This window comes from Phallusia mammillata, chromosome 3 (assembly GCF_965637545.1).
Source record: "Phallusia mammillata chromosome 3, kaPhaMamm4.hap1.1, whole genome shotgun sequence".
NCBI classification, from domain to species: Eukaryota; Metazoa; Chordata; class Ascidiacea; order Phlebobranchia; family Ascidiidae; genus Phallusia; species Phallusia mammillata.
In genome coordinates, this window is record NC_137254.1 from 25147813 (window position 1) to 25163201 (window position 15389).

Sequence of the window (15389 nt, forward strand, 5' to 3'; positions counted from 1 at the left end):
TTGATAGGACAAGCCAAACACGAGCAAGCCCTGCGACAACGTATTTTCTTGTCAACTTTTCACGTCGGTGGTTTCCAACCTTTATTGACGACAATTCAAAACAAGTTTCCTCTAACAATTCAAAACATTTTTTTCATCACAATTCACCACATAAAAGATGCTTTAAGTTTCAAATTTCCTCCCTCCCCGGTTTGGAACCACCGGTTTAGATCCTTGCCATGTGAGAAACCGTTTATTCTTTACTATGTTTTTTAGTAAAGTTTTGTAATGTTTTCTTATCCTGTGTGAAAATCATATTGCATCGCTTCTATCGTTTAATGTTAAGTGTTCTGCTTTGTAATGATAATAGGCAGATGTCATATAACGCTACATACAACATCGACACTTTACATATAGTTTATAGGGCCCCCACGACTGGTTCCACCAACGTCCCAACCCCAATCGGGTTTACCCACAATGCGCTAACCTCACTTTCTTGTGAACCCCAGACACTTAACGCCTTGTAATGACGGTGTAGCTGCAGCGCGTTTTGGCTCTCATCCACCAATTGTGCCCGACACTTTTATGCGCTCCATAACGTTTTAACGTTGCGCAGCTATTTCCGGCTTGGTGATTGTTTTAGTGCAATTGTGTCGCTATGTTGTCTTTCACCAAGCGAAATAAACTCAACTCAACATGCATTTCATTACCCGGTGCTTAAAAAAGTCTTGTCAAGAGTTAGGGTTGTTGCCATTAGACAAGGGTTTTCAAGTACTTTTTTAAGTTTTTTTTAGTAATGTTTCGTCACGTTTTTCTTATCCTGTGTGGCAAGTGTATTACTCCACTCATATATGGTTGTTTATTTACAGAATGATAATTATGGTTTTCTGCTTTATTACGGTGATAAGCAGATGCCAAACAATGTTACAGAAATCTTTGTTACTTTATAAATATGCATTTTAATAGCTGATGCTGAAAAAAGTTCGCAAGAGTAGAAAGCAAAAAAATGATAAACAGTGATCAAGGCACGAAAAAGACGGAAGAGTTAATCAAAACATTATATATGCACGGTAAATACAAACATTAATTAGGAAAAACATATTTGCGTCGAAACAATTTAGCAATAAACAACAAGCATTTTTGTTCACAAAAGCCTGCACACAAGTCGCAAATCTGTAAATATAATAATTGAATGTAACTTTTCTCATCAACTAAAGCTCTTATTTTTTTAAATTTGCTGGTCTTTATTAAGGACCCGAAAAAAAACGAAGCAATCCAAAGGAGGCACAAAATAGAAGGGGCAAAGAAATATACATGTTTTGCCGGATAACCAAGATTAGAACGAATGGACCCAACAACAACAGTTTATTTACCAATCGTAAAATAACACTACCATCCCGTACCCAATTTAGAGTCACTAAACAAAGGTTAAAATCACGCACGGACAGCAGTTGATGTACATGGTTCAGAATCGTAGGAAGGTCGGGGCGCTAGATTGTTTCTCAATACAACAGCGTGGCCGTCTTGAGTCTTTTTCCTGCTTTCCGTCAAAGGTTCGACGATTCCAAGTCTACATGAAAACACTATATGCCGTCATTCGGGAATTTTGTCTGAGTTCATAGAGATACTCACCGAGATAGGACGATGTAGATAAAAAACACCACGTAAGCGGCTGCGGTTACCGCGATCGGCGGCCAATGTTCAGTCAGCGATTGTGAGTAAGTGTGCGTCACATTAGTTGGTGACGTCACCGCAAATGTGGTGTCCATTTCTCCAAGGCTAAGTTTCATATCATGTTATAAACAGGAAGTTAGACATGTATTTACCTGAAGCAAACGAAAACCGGAAAAAGAAGAAACATTATTTAGACAACTAAAGCCCTGATCTCTTCGAAAAACCCGCCTTTTTAACCAACGTTTGCATTAGGTAACAAAAATAACATTTTCTAAATTGTAAAACTGCTTTTGCTGCTATGAGCACCGTTTTATGCATTGTTAGCTCAATCTCTCACAAACATGTTACCTTATATGGCAGATTGTTTGCATTAAACGGCTAAATTCTCACATAAAATGCACATCATGCGACAATATCGGCTTTAACATACCTTCGATGCCACCTATGTTACTGCACAGTCTGCCTAAATCCGCACAAAAAGTATCTTTACTGCAGTGCTACTAGCCTTCGTTAATGATGCATTTATACATCGCACAGACGGGCTTAAGCGACAAAGCAGGCTAACTTACAATGCTAGAAAACACCGCCTCTAGCCTTTTTCCTCGCTTTTCGTCGAAACTAAGCGGCTTCACGTGTTACTCCATTGTCTAATCCCCGCGTTAACCAATGCAAGTCTGGAAGTGTCTTGCTAGCCGCAAAAGTAGAGCTACAGCGTTTCAAATAGGTAACTGCGCTTTTTGCGTCACTTATCGAAATTTGGATTAACGTGGGTCTGCCGTGAGGTGAGGTGTCAGTAGATTTTAAAGTCACTTAAGGCTAATTCAGCCAATAAGACAAGTTTTTACCATTTTTCGGACATAGGTTATATCTGTGAGCCCACCGCCCCTCGCACTTGTAAGAATCTGAGCACCACCAATTTACAAGTCATACACGTAAGATGACCTTTGGTGGTATTTTTGACAAACCAGTATCGATCCACAACAAATTAAGCATCCAAATTATAAATTATAACTATAGTTACGCTTAAACCTTACACGAGCAATATGCGCATACAGTTTGCTCCGTTAGCGCAGCCGAGTTTACATAGCCACTGTTCGAACCTATAAAATACCTGCTGTTGCTAACTACTTAAATTGTCATGTGAACTATTGCCTTTTCTGACGGGTGCCAAATAACGACTCACAATTATGCAAATACAGCAGTTTATAGCGTTTGTCCAATTGCGATCTCTACCTTATCAGTCGGCAGTAACAACTTCCACAGCATCAACAACATGTAAGACGAAACTTCGTTTACTGTATAACAACATTACATACAGTCTTGCTAACGATAGTTGGCAGTGGTAATCTACATTAAGCCCTTCCTTTCAATTTTACGCAGCTCGTAATTACAAAACAGCGCTTGCTCAGCTAAACAACAGGAAGAAGAGCAATTTTACGCAAGCAGAAAAACGCGCAACAGCGAATTAGGGAAATGCGCATTGCAAATAACACAAGATAAGCTATGACTATGAACACATGTTAAGTGTTGATTGCATGCTAATGCTATATAGTACAGAAAAAACTTTGCTACTACTACCATTTACACAGTGCTAATACACGTGTTGTACCCGTCGTATGGCTTTCTACTGTATGTGCCTCTACTAAGTTATGCTACTACTTGCACTACGACATAACAAAAGTTAAAACATCTATTGTCCATATGCAAAGCTTCCAATCTTCAGATTTTAAACATTGAGAATGTAACAAATCCTCTGGTTTTCCAATGTTTTGATCCCGCCGTAAGGAAAATGACACAATTCCATTCCATTATGTAGTTTTAGCCTGTTTCGTTACACACTTACACTGCTATGGTTGTTCATTGATATTCAAGCGTTACTATGTACATAAACAGCTCTACGCGTTGCTACTTAGTATCACAAAGCAATGCTACGCCTCGCAGGGCCCATCTGTCCGCTCCGTGCGAGAGAGTTGTGTTTAGTTTTAAAGGGAAAATATAAGTAAGATCGGTTCTCTTTGGTTTCTTGTACACCGGGCATTCATAGAAGGTATGACCGGCTCTGTTTTTCACCGTACTGTCCTTGCTTGTAGCGTTGACAGCGTAGACGTGAGCGACCGGTAGATTGGCGAATAACACCTAAGGTTTAATAAAATTATGCAAAGTGATGCAGGCCCTGATGCAATCGATATTTGGCCAGAGTTGTAAGTCGGGCTTTTCGGGTCGGGTTTGGGCTTAAGTTTCTTAAAAATTCGGGCCTAACTTTACACTCTGTGTTAGCATTTAAGTAGCCAGTTGCTGGACCTAACCTAATGTCAAACACTCCTGAAACGCCATTTTCAAGAGCAATTGTCTATTGTGTTTGTTGTATACGCCTGTCAATCAAACTTAAACAATGGTACACAAACAAGTCCTTGTGGTATATGTATCGCAGAATATTGCGCTGCCCCTTTATAGACTTTACCTTGTTTCCAGGTTCCGTAAGGCGAATGTTCCTTTTGTCCCATCCGGCACCGTCTAGGAACAAACCGTACACGTAAACTCCTTCGTCAGGTGATGACGTCACCTCCTCTTTCGTCATCCGTGTGATGTCATTGTGCAGGACGACGCTGTCAAGTGCCCAGCCTTGGTGATGACGTGTGATGTCTTGTCTCATAGCAGTCAGAAAACCCTGATTGTGAAAACCAATCGACTTAGAAAATGTTTATTAAGGAGCGAGTAAAATACGTTTAAAAACGTCAGCGACAAAGCAAATACTAAAAGAATTCTAAGATACATTCATACTGGGATAAGCCATGAAGCGTTCATGCAGACCAGTGGTCACGGCAACCCCCATCCACAAATCATAGTGAGCCTGGCCTATTGAAGATGTCGTATATAATCAGCCGGTCACCAAGCATTTTCACTTATTGCAAGGCGTATATCCCTTAGTCTAGAAAATCCAGCATGTTCTGGGATTTGAACCCAAGACAGGAGCCTTTCCAGGACTTGCGTACAATAATTGAAAAAGTCTAGTACTCTTCCAGTTTTACTAGTTCTACCACTGTGCATTGTGCATTTATCGACCTAGTTTCATTTATTTGTTACTACCTGGGGATTAAAGAATCCAGTCATCCAAAACTGATTTGGTTTTCCGTCGAAAAGCCAGGTTCTGAACTGGGCGTTGCGATCTAGCAAACCACTAAACCAGAATCCAATACTTGCGGATTCCCAAGATATCTACAAACACAAATAATTTGATATGCACTAAAAAGTGATAGGACCAAAAATACTTTTACTGTTGCGTGAAAAATCACCTCACATCAGGAAGATGTAGGAATTATTTTGAAACAATTCATTGAACTATAATTTGAAAAAAGATTCGAGTTACAAATCACAAAGATTCGCACTTTTAACTGTTGTGTGAAATTATAACATAATAAAAAGTACAGGAAAAATATCTCAGGTTTCAAATATTAAGAATATTCACCTTAGAAACCGCAATTTATTCAATAGCTTTGAGTAGCCTATACCTTCGTCCATGCAGCAGGTACTTGCGCATCAAATATGCTGTTTAAGGCATCCCGAAGAGCTTCGTTCATGATGATGGTACCTTCTATTGCGAGTTGGAGATCGGTGAGTGTTGTACGAACCGCACTGATCACCTTCTGCATTCTGTCAACCTGAAAACACAATGATATACAATGTTAAATTCATTTTTATAAAATGCGAATACATCAAATGTCAAATGTTCGATTCCGATTTAAACCGATTAGATGTTTGGTAGAAGGCCATAGGCTTGTAGAAAAACAGGAAAATCTCGGCATCAACCCATCAAAAACTACACCTTTATCGATTGTTGAATTTTGCAAGACCGAAAATGGTTTCAAGGCTATTGCGTTTCCGTTGTTGTTAAGATTCCAGTTGATAAGTCATTATTCTGATTCCGATTTTTATACCAAATAAAAGTTGGGTAAAAGGCCATAGGCATAATGAACCCACTTAAAGTTAGAACAATCTGACAGCAATTAATCAAAAACTGAATATATTATCGATTTTATGTTTTCCTAAGAATCAAGAGGGAACAATGCCACAGCATTTCTGTTACCTCTTGTCTTAGGAAAATATTCAGTGGATCGGTGATCCCCATCTTAATGATCCGATCCTTGACTTCATGGGGAAGATAGTCAGGCGGCAGCTTTTCCAGCATCTCTGCAGCAAGACGATCGACCACACTTTCTCTCGTCTCTCCACCTCCGCCACCCGAATCTTTTGGCTGAATGCTCTGAATCGTTGTGAAAACCTAAAAAGGGTTGTTGAGATACTAATAAGTATTTGCTTGACATTTTCGATCATGAAAACAACGATTGATTTATGTTTCAGTTTTTTGCAAAGCTTTATTTGATTCAGATTTGGACAATGGACACTTTTACCTACAACGACTCACTAATGAACATGGTGACAAGACATGACCGTAAAAACCCAGTTGTGGAACCAACAATACTTGGTAACGCATGAAATTTAGCATGTGAATCCAAAAAAACTAGATCACAGCTAGTATGGCTAAAGCCTTGTCACCATCTGAATTGATAAGAACATATTGGTCGAAACAGGTACACTGTCTGCAACGTACTTATCATTGCATGGACATATTGCTTTTATTTGAATCGGTGTTTAGAAATGCCAAAAATATTAGAAGAACTTAAAGCAATGCACAAATATAGAATGGTGTTGCAGGTTTAGTTGTTTTTCTGAACTCTATTCTTGACATATCTTTTTTGTTGACAAGTTTCAGAAAACCCTTTTGTAGTTAATGAACCCATGGGAGTTTGAAAATCTTTTGCGTTCACCAATGTCTAATTTAGAACTATTTTGAGTGGCATTGTTCAAATCCTCCGTCTTGGCGGAATACATACTTATAATTTCTATGAAGCAATTTGCATGTTATATGGCGTATAAAACCTAAACACTGCTTCAGACCGTTTATTCCAGAGGGATCCTAGTGTGTTAAACATCTTGTTTTGTGCACTTACATGTTACAGCAGGTAAATGTATTCGTTGCTACAAACTATGGGTATTAAAGAATCATTCTCCATTAATTTGTGAGCATAAAGTTACCATTCAGCCTGACCTGATTAGCAGTGTTAGTTTGGTAGGAGATATCTGCGTTAGGATGAAGACCGAAGACTTCAGGAGAATCAACCCCGGGAAGATTCTCAATTGCCGAACGATAATCGTCCACGTTTGCACCACGAGGAATCACATAACCACCTAATATTATAGCAGTTTATTGAGCAGTTTGTAAAGTTGATGTATGGTACACCAACCTATTTAATTTAGAATTGGTCATTTAAACGCAATGGATAACTTTAAAAACAAATTAGAGCACAACATAATCTGTTAAGTTGAATATATGATACAATAAATGTTGGAAAACCACTGAAACGTTGCCTACAACGTCTAAACAGTAAACCTCGACTAAACCGGATTCGGTTAATCCGGAACGTCGCCTAATTCGGACAAAAGTCGAGGTACAAATGATTTGTAATGCAAGGCTTGAAGTAATCGAAGTCGGTTACTCCGGAACTTCGCCTAATCCGGACCAAGTTTTTGGTCCAAACAGGTACAGATTAAGCGAGGCTTACACAGCATTTAGGTTTGGGTCTTGACAAACACAGACAAAAATCTTTCGTGGAAAATTCGTTTGTGCTTACCTTTGGCAAAGAAAGCAAACTTAGCATCAAACATGTGTTCACCGAACCACACTCTACAGAAAGTGTTAAGTAAACGTTTGTCGTAATCATCAGTGACCCTTCCGCCATAGTTCACTTCCCCTATCATGTAGTTGATCGTCTTGAAAGAAACTCCCTACAAGAAAAAGTAACTTGCCCATGAGCTGCTTCGAAAACTTCATTTCAGGGAAGTTTTTCCTACATCTTGTTTATTGAATGTCTTTTTGTATTTACGGATAAGTGTCGGTAAAGGTTTGTTTGTTGATTTTACTGGAGTGGCGTTATGTACATGATAAGCAGTTTTAAAAAACAAAAATAACACTGGGCAACAAAAAAATATTTTTTTACTGGTGTCTGTAATGTTTTAATTGATTTTGACTAATTCTAGTGCCCTGATTTCAAAAATGCAATCGGTTTATTTGTATCACGTCTAGTTTTCCTGTTATGGTACATCCACGTTTAAAAAACAATCTATATATGTATACACTATAGGGAAACTGGTTTTGAGTATTTTATTTGGAATTAACGTTTTTGCAAGAACAAAATTTCGAATTTAATTTTAAATGTAACAGGTGGACACTCCTAACAAACAAAATTCAACACAAAAAACAAAAAAAATGTTTCAAGTTTGTAAGTTTTCAGGTATATCAGGTATAGGCCTACACATGTACTTTGGTAACTTTCGGAACCGAATGGCACAATATCGTCCCGTTTAATTGACCAACAGCAGTTAGCCAGGACCACTTTATTCCCTCTTCCCTGACACGTTTTGTTTTACTGATATCCTGTTGAAACCTTCCAGCTTAATTCTCATCATTTATATCCCCTACGTTTTATAGGAAGTGTAGCTTTGTATTTATTTTCGTACCGAATTTTTCAAACTGCCTAATAACTTAGTTATGTACTCTTTCTAATAATTTCAGTCCCTTTCTACTGTTTTTGTCCATTACTGAAATATTCCAGTCAACATTAGGTAAGTGGAGCTTATTGCTTGTCCTAAACCCCCAAAGCCCATCGAAGTGTGCAAGATACGCACATTTGATACAGATCTTTTTTCTCTTTTTAGTTGTGTTGTATGGGTATTCACCAGTAATGTAGCATAAAACATCTTGGTAATTCTTGCAACACCGTATAGATGACCTAGCCACTATTAATTTTAGTTTTACCACGTTGCTTTACTAGTCTGAAAATTACTCCATAAGACACGTAGAGTTTAAAGTTACCGCTAGCCCGCACCAACCATTTTTAGACAGAGCATAAGCATAGAACGCATATTCATGCTATGAAACTGACTGCACTGTAGGAAATTGATGTGTATAATGTAACAAAACTTTAACAAACACATAAAAGCATGATTTTAAAGTCATTGAATCAATATGGTCATGAATTTTGATTTTGTAAATAACTTAAAAAGTTGATCTGATTGAAGAAAACCGTAATGATTTTTGAAATCTGCACCCCAAAATTAGTCAATATCAGTTTTAACATTAAAGACACCAAAAATTGTGTTGGCCAGTGTAATCTTAGGCATCAAATATAAATTTTCAAATGTAAAAAATATAAAATGTTAAAGCGCTAATGAATAGAGCTATTTGGTTTGGAGTGAGAATTTGTAAAATCTTGTCTTAGAAGCCAGTTAGGGATTTCATGCGGTATTTATTGCCAGCCTTTTGTTTCTTTCGCAAAGTTACCTTTTTAGGGTCGATGTCGTCCAAATGGTTTTGTATGAACTGTACGCTGGCTGTGAAATCCGACTGATTAAACTCGTACGGAATATTCCAACCCAGGGGACCAAACTTGCGGCGCTCTTGCACCACCGAGTGGAGAAATGCAGTTGTGTATAGCAGCGGACGCCACTGAGGCATGTTGGTGATCTCAAGCTGTAAGTACCAACAAAACCAAAATAAAAGGATACAAAGGCATAAAATATAAAACACTGTTTGTCTTTCAATAGTTGTGTGTGCTGATGTTGTGTTCAAGTTTAAATGGGACTTATGCAAACAAAATCAACAAACTTTTCTAACGCTTAAAGCGGTAGGACGCTAATCCACAAAGTTCGTTTTACCAAGATTTTCTATTTTTAAATTTTACCTGTTCTTGTGTAACTCCTGCGTATGTGCGTTTTAGTCCAGCTTTCATCCCTTGTGGCGGCTCGTTAGTGAATTTCGTTGACATTTGGAGCAAAGTGATCGGAAACTTTGGGTTTACTTCAGTTGTGATGAAAATTCGCATTGAAGGGTTTGCATCCTTCATCGCATGTAACTATGTCCAAGATAAAACTATACATTATCATTTGAACTAAGTTCTATTGTGATAAAGTCCATTACGACAACGCTTTTTCAGTTAGAATTGTTAAGATACAAGCGCATTAAATATGGTCAAATCCTTCAGAATTGGGAAAGAATAGTGCGGAGCACATAAAGTTTAAACAACTGTTTAATCTGTGTGACTAAATTCTCTTTTGTGCTCAAAAGAAAAGTTGAGTAGCTCTTTAGATTAAGTGGCCACAGCACGTATAGTTAATTTGTTTTCTTTCAAGGAAGACTTACACTTTCAAGCAGTTCGTCCATAAACATGAGACCAAGATGACAGTTTTGAAAGAGCACCCAACCTCCTTCTTCTTGTGCTTGTTGTAACAAACGCCTCGCATGAACTTCCTGTCCCTGACCCATAGATATTGATTGACACTCTGTATAATAAAGAATATATGTTGGCTTACTTTAAGCTCCTCCAAGGCACAATTTCTCACTCAGTTTTTTTCTGCAAAGACTTCTTTTACAAATAACATTTGTCTGGTGCAAAAATAAGGACTAGTTTAAGGGTTTGCCTTCCATTTATCCAGTTTCCAAACTTCAAATGAATTTGTTTTTAATGTTACTTGGACCAGGATTAACTCTAGTACAAAATTTTTTGAAAGAACAAACTGTAAAAAGTATTGTTTTTTGGCCAAGTAGAATTGATACAGATACACAGTGTTTTTTTTAAAGGTGTTTTGGGGGACCGAAACGGTCCCCCAAATTTCTCCAGCGGTTTCCCAAAATTTGGACTTGCAACTACAACTACAGTTGCTATTTTTTGGTATTTAAATGAAACACTTGCGGTCTCTTAAAACTACTTAGCGGTCACCCAAACCAAACCTTAAAAAAAAACCTGCAGATACATATATATATACTCTATTGAGAAAAAAAACTTTAGCACATGAAGAGGAAAAAAGGATATGTTATTTACTTATTGCCCTTTTCTTGGCTAGCTTCTCAATTTGGTCAGTTGGATCAGATCCCATTGACAAGAGGCAGATCATCGGGGTCAAGTTGTTGCTCTCTTCATACATTGCCTCAAGGTCAAGAGTAACACCCTCGGCATACTGAGAAAAACATATTAAGATTTAACAACAACTCATGCAATAGTATGCAATTATTTACCCTGATGATTAACTGCACAGACAATAAGTATGGAAGGGAGTTATGAAGACAATTTTGTTGTAAAGCTTTTAAGTCTGTCAGTGCCATATTTTTGAATAATAGGGCATTTGCTTTTCTGCCACCATTTGCCCCTTGATCTGATAGGTCAATACTATTTTTCTATCGGGATTTTTTTGCACAAAAAGTCAACTACATAACAAAAGAGATCCTTTAAAACAGCTTACCCGTTTTCCTAGCGAATCGAGGATATAATATCTTGCCATAGCCATTGTTCGATCAGGACACCAACTTCTGATGAGGAGGAACTTTCGAAACACATCAAGAGACTTACAGTAACCTTCAGGAATGTCGCACTCTTCAGGAGCTTCTTGATCAAACCAAGACTTCCACGATCTAATAACAAGCTTGTTAATGCTTACACAAGGCTCACATTTATTCATCATTGGATGAGCTATTTTTGTAATTAGTACGTCCTAAACGTTATAGTGATGCAATGGCATCCATAAAATGCAAGTTTCAAATGTGTTTTTTAGGTAACCAACCACCTTTCGACATGTTATCTATTTGAATTAGTTGGGCATGGTTGTTCATATCGTGTTTTGACTTGAGTTTAAATAAACGGACTTCATTGAAGGCTCACTTCACACTAGGTCACATTTGTGTTGTAATTTTATGATGGTAAATCTGACTTTCGAGACAGATTTCGGGCTTTACGTACAACAGTGATATCTATGCTATTAAACCATGGGCTAAATTCCTTCTATTAAAATTCCTCAGTGCATATAGAAAGGTTGAAGCACTTACTTGTCATTAGCTGCTACTTGTGTTACGATTTGTTTGAATTGTGGGAGAACGGTTAAGCGAACCAGGTTTAGCCACGTCACGTCTAGAATCCACTTCTTCGGTTTGGGGTCAACTGAGTTTAAGTCAAGTGCAGCACCACCTACAATTAAGATTTCACTATAGAAATTCTTTCGATTTTGTAAACAAAACAAGTATGAAATGGACAATAACTTTATATTCATATTATTCAACGTCTATATTGCAACAATTGCGTAAGACACGCCCCTATGCATAGTTCTACAGCTTTTATAGAGCATAAATTTTAACTATGGCTTATTTGTACAATTCTGCTACCTTATACGTTTTGTATTTACAGTTGACGTTTTTTTTGTCGCCGTAATCAACATGAAAGTAGTCTTTACGTCTGACATTCATCAACAATAATTGCAAAATCGACTTTACTAAGAGTTGTGTATAATTTTTTAAGACTCCGAAAAAATTGCTAGATATATGGTTTCAAGCGTATACAAGCGGTTATAAATATGTCTGAAATGTGGATTTAACCTTTAATGAGAATATCAAACTCGGTTAAAGAAGTCTTTCCGGATTGCAGATCAATCTTGAGCGCCAGAAGTAGAGTAAAGATGTATTTATGTTCTTCATACAACCCACGAGCAGTGTAACAAAATACTGCATATGTTAGAAAGTCGATGATGTTTGAAATCCGCTTTGCAGGGATTGGCGACTGTGCTGATCTATAACATCAATATTATAATGTATAAACGCTAAATGAAGTGGCTTCACAAAATGATGTATAAAACACTAAATGAAGTGGCTTCACAAAATAATGTATAAAACACTAACTGAAGTGGTTTCACAGGTTATGAACTAAATAGCTTTTAATGGCATCACGTTTAATCTGTTTTTCATTAGTTTTGAAACATTTAAAGACACGGCAAGTCAAAAAAACTAGAATTCAACTAATTTCAATTATTTGTCCACATAAATTCTGTTTCCGTTGGTAGCCATGTACTAAAAGGTCCATACAGCCTTGGCTTTTCTCAATAAAGTAAATATAATAATACTTACAATTATGTTTCCTTTTGTTGATCCGAAAACCAATATTTTTCCTAACCTTTGTATGCTGTGGTCAAAGACCTCGAGGAACTGAGCCAGGGAGGTCTGGTACATTACATTCACCAAACTCATTTCAGTGATGAGGAAGTAGAGGATTGAACCACGGGATGCGACCGGCCTGTACTCCTCCCGAGCTGTGCTGATCTTCTGCTCCGTCTCTTCTGCGACTTCCAGCTTTTCACTGACTTCCTCCGCTGTTGCCTTGGTAACCTGGACTTGGCCGAAAGATTTGATTGACAATTTTGACATATGCAAGACAGACAGATATATGGGCTGGGTTTTATATGATTTTGGTTAATTTAAAATTGTTTATAATAACGATAGCAGAGTAGTCCCTACAAAAATTAAAGCGTAAATAACAAGTAAGAGCATATTTCATCGAATAAAATTTAAAAAAATGGCGTGTAAAAAATATATAAAGTGAAATTGAGTCGAGTTCCAGATACATGACATTTTTTTTCTTTTGCATTTGGTAATGCAAGTTTACGCAAATATCCGAAAAAGGATTGTAGATCTGAAAGTATTGCAACGTTGTCAAATGTATAACTAAAATGAAAATACATTCATAATTTGGATCAGCCATAAAGCGTTCATGCAGACCAGCGATCACCATGGAATCGCGTTAGACCGAATCAACCGGTTTCCCAAATGTGTTCAATATTTTGTCATCACAAGACCAAAGTTTAAATTATATTGTGAATTATAAGCTTTGCTTTACCTGAAGGACTTGTATGAGACTGTGATCCTCCACTAAGGATCCTTTGGTGGATGTAAGACGCAGGAGCAGGTTATCTTCTAATTCCTGCATCTTCCTCTTGTTTTTAGTCACATCTTCGAGAAGCGCTATTCGCTCTGCCTCGAGCTCCTGTCAAAGATCAAAAACCTAGATTCACTTATACTTATTCATTTCAGGAAGTAAACGTTTTAGCTTTAACTCAGATTATTCATAGTGATACAAAAATGCATAGAATAAAGAATACCCCTTTAAATAAACGCTAATTATGTTTTGAGCAAGTCATTTTACTTGCCTGTTTCTCAGTAACAATAACACGTGCTAGTAGTTGATCCTCCAAACCCTTCATGGTCACAGTGAAGTCGACGATAGATGTACGAGCGCTAACTTCAGGAGTGTAAGCGGGGTTGGCCAGCTTTGTACTGAGGAATAATGTAAATCCATCCATCACATCTGTCTCCTTATCACCGAGTTTGACCTAAACGATATGGGTATATCATAACAGGATAATGGTTTTGCACAATGGGTTTAGCATTGTAAGTTGTGTATCAATTGCTATTGCAGACCTGGGGTAATGCCTATAGTTGTGGCATTGAACAGATTAGGCATGTTTTTTCAGTTACTTCCATCAAACTGGAGTGTCGTAATGAGTCTAGACTAGCCTATACAGTCCATTTCTTGAAACCAGCTGCACTAATCAGACCACTAAGCCCGGGTCGAAACTTTCTGAAGCTTATGAATCATATACATTCTTTATTCTCTAAAGTTGTTTTTGTTTATGCACATTAAGGGTATTTGGAAAACCACACACAAACTTGAAAAGTGGCCTAAATTAAAACAATAAAACTCTGGTATAGTAAGTCAATACAAAATATGTTTTCTTATGGAGCAATTCACTAAATCTTAAACAAAGGGTATTATTTAGAGCACTGAATAATCTCTTATATATAATCTCATTATGAATAACCATTACTATTGCGGCACAGTTTTATTGCCAACAACTACATAGTTTACCTTAAATGTAGACCCTGATTTGATAAAGTTCTTCTCAAGCACATTATCCAACACTGGATCGATTTCTTCGCCAATGTCCTCGATCAGCAGAGGGCGCCCGAGGGACAATGAGTCCTCCAGATGTGTTCGAAAGTATTTGTGGTTCAGTGTGCTGACCTATATATGGTCATGTGATAGTAAATTATGCAACAGTAGGACGCATAAAGCCAAGGCTAAAAAATATATTTGAATCACTTTTGAGGTATCATAGTATGGAGCTGTTTTCTGGTTGACACTTTAATACAATTGCAATTTACTTTACAAAAAAATACGCTAGGTGTTGGCAAAATAAAAATTTAACATTATGTAAGATTCAGGGGAGCTGCTGAAGATCATTTTTTCCGAGATTTCAAACTGTGACATAAAGAAATAACTGTTTGTTAAAACTACGGCAAGTAAACATTGTGTGAAATCAGACGGAAGTATTTCACGCGTCAAATTAATAGGTTTAAATGTTATTCGGCAAAGAGTCAGGATCTGCAAAAAAGTCTATCTGGGTTGGCCCCAAGCCATTTCTTGCAATTTTTGGACCTGAAATATTGCCGCCATTAAACACTTATTTGTCACTTGGTACTCGTTCTTAGTTTATTACCTGTAGTTCCTTTTCTTTTTCTCGATTTTTGATCCACGTCTTTCCTTGTGTTTGTGGGTCAATCAGCAAAGGATATCGGCTTGCTTTTGTCACAATGATACCGTTTTGTACTGACAAACCGTCGCTCGGCAAACCCTGATGCAAAAAGTATGTTAATTGTGTGGACAAACACCTTTAATCGCAAGTTAAATAGTTTAATTTTGCCAGCAAATGCAATTTATTAGTTGTTCTTGTATTTGTGCCTGACTGAGACACATGCAAGACTAATTTTGTCCACGTAACAAAAAATATCCACCACTTCATGGCCT

At 37.4% G+C, this 15389-nt stretch overlaps 1 protein-coding gene across 1 annotated transcript in view; it reads right to left on the reverse strand.

Moving 5' to 3' along the window:
- Positions 1 to 1765: 1765 nt before the first annotated feature.
- LOC145217731 (dynein axonemal heavy chain 5-like) overlaps positions 1766 to 15389 on the reverse strand; it is a 49604-nt gene continuing 35980 nt past the window's right edge. The window contains exons 68-86 of the mRNA XM_080085066.1: positions 15082 to 15216; positions 14451 to 14606; positions 13732 to 13914; positions 13422 to 13568; positions 12702 to 12913; positions 12131 to 12321; positions 11588 to 11726; positions 11008 to 11176; positions 10590 to 10725; positions 9911 to 10050; positions 9453 to 9623; positions 9053 to 9241; positions 7344 to 7497; positions 6761 to 6900; positions 5738 to 5932; positions 5163 to 5312; positions 4741 to 4869; positions 4115 to 4321; positions 1766 to 3789 (exon numbers count right to left, since the gene is read on the reverse strand). Coding sequence (XP_079941192.1) covers positions 3559 to 3789; positions 4115 to 4321; positions 4741 to 4869; positions 5163 to 5312; positions 5738 to 5932; positions 6761 to 6900; positions 7344 to 7497; positions 9053 to 9241; positions 9453 to 9623; positions 9911 to 10050; positions 10590 to 10725; positions 11008 to 11176; positions 11588 to 11726; positions 12131 to 12321; positions 12702 to 12913; positions 13422 to 13568; positions 13732 to 13914; positions 14451 to 14606; positions 15082 to 15216 — 3174 coding nt within the window. The 3' untranslated portion in view covers positions 1766 to 3558. The remainder of the gene's footprint in view (positions 3790 to 4114; positions 4322 to 4740; positions 4870 to 5162; positions 5313 to 5737; positions 5933 to 6760; positions 6901 to 7343; positions 7498 to 9052; positions 9242 to 9452; positions 9624 to 9910; positions 10051 to 10589; positions 10726 to 11007; positions 11177 to 11587; positions 11727 to 12130; positions 12322 to 12701; positions 12914 to 13421; positions 13569 to 13731; positions 13915 to 14450; positions 14607 to 15081; positions 15217 to 15389) is intronic.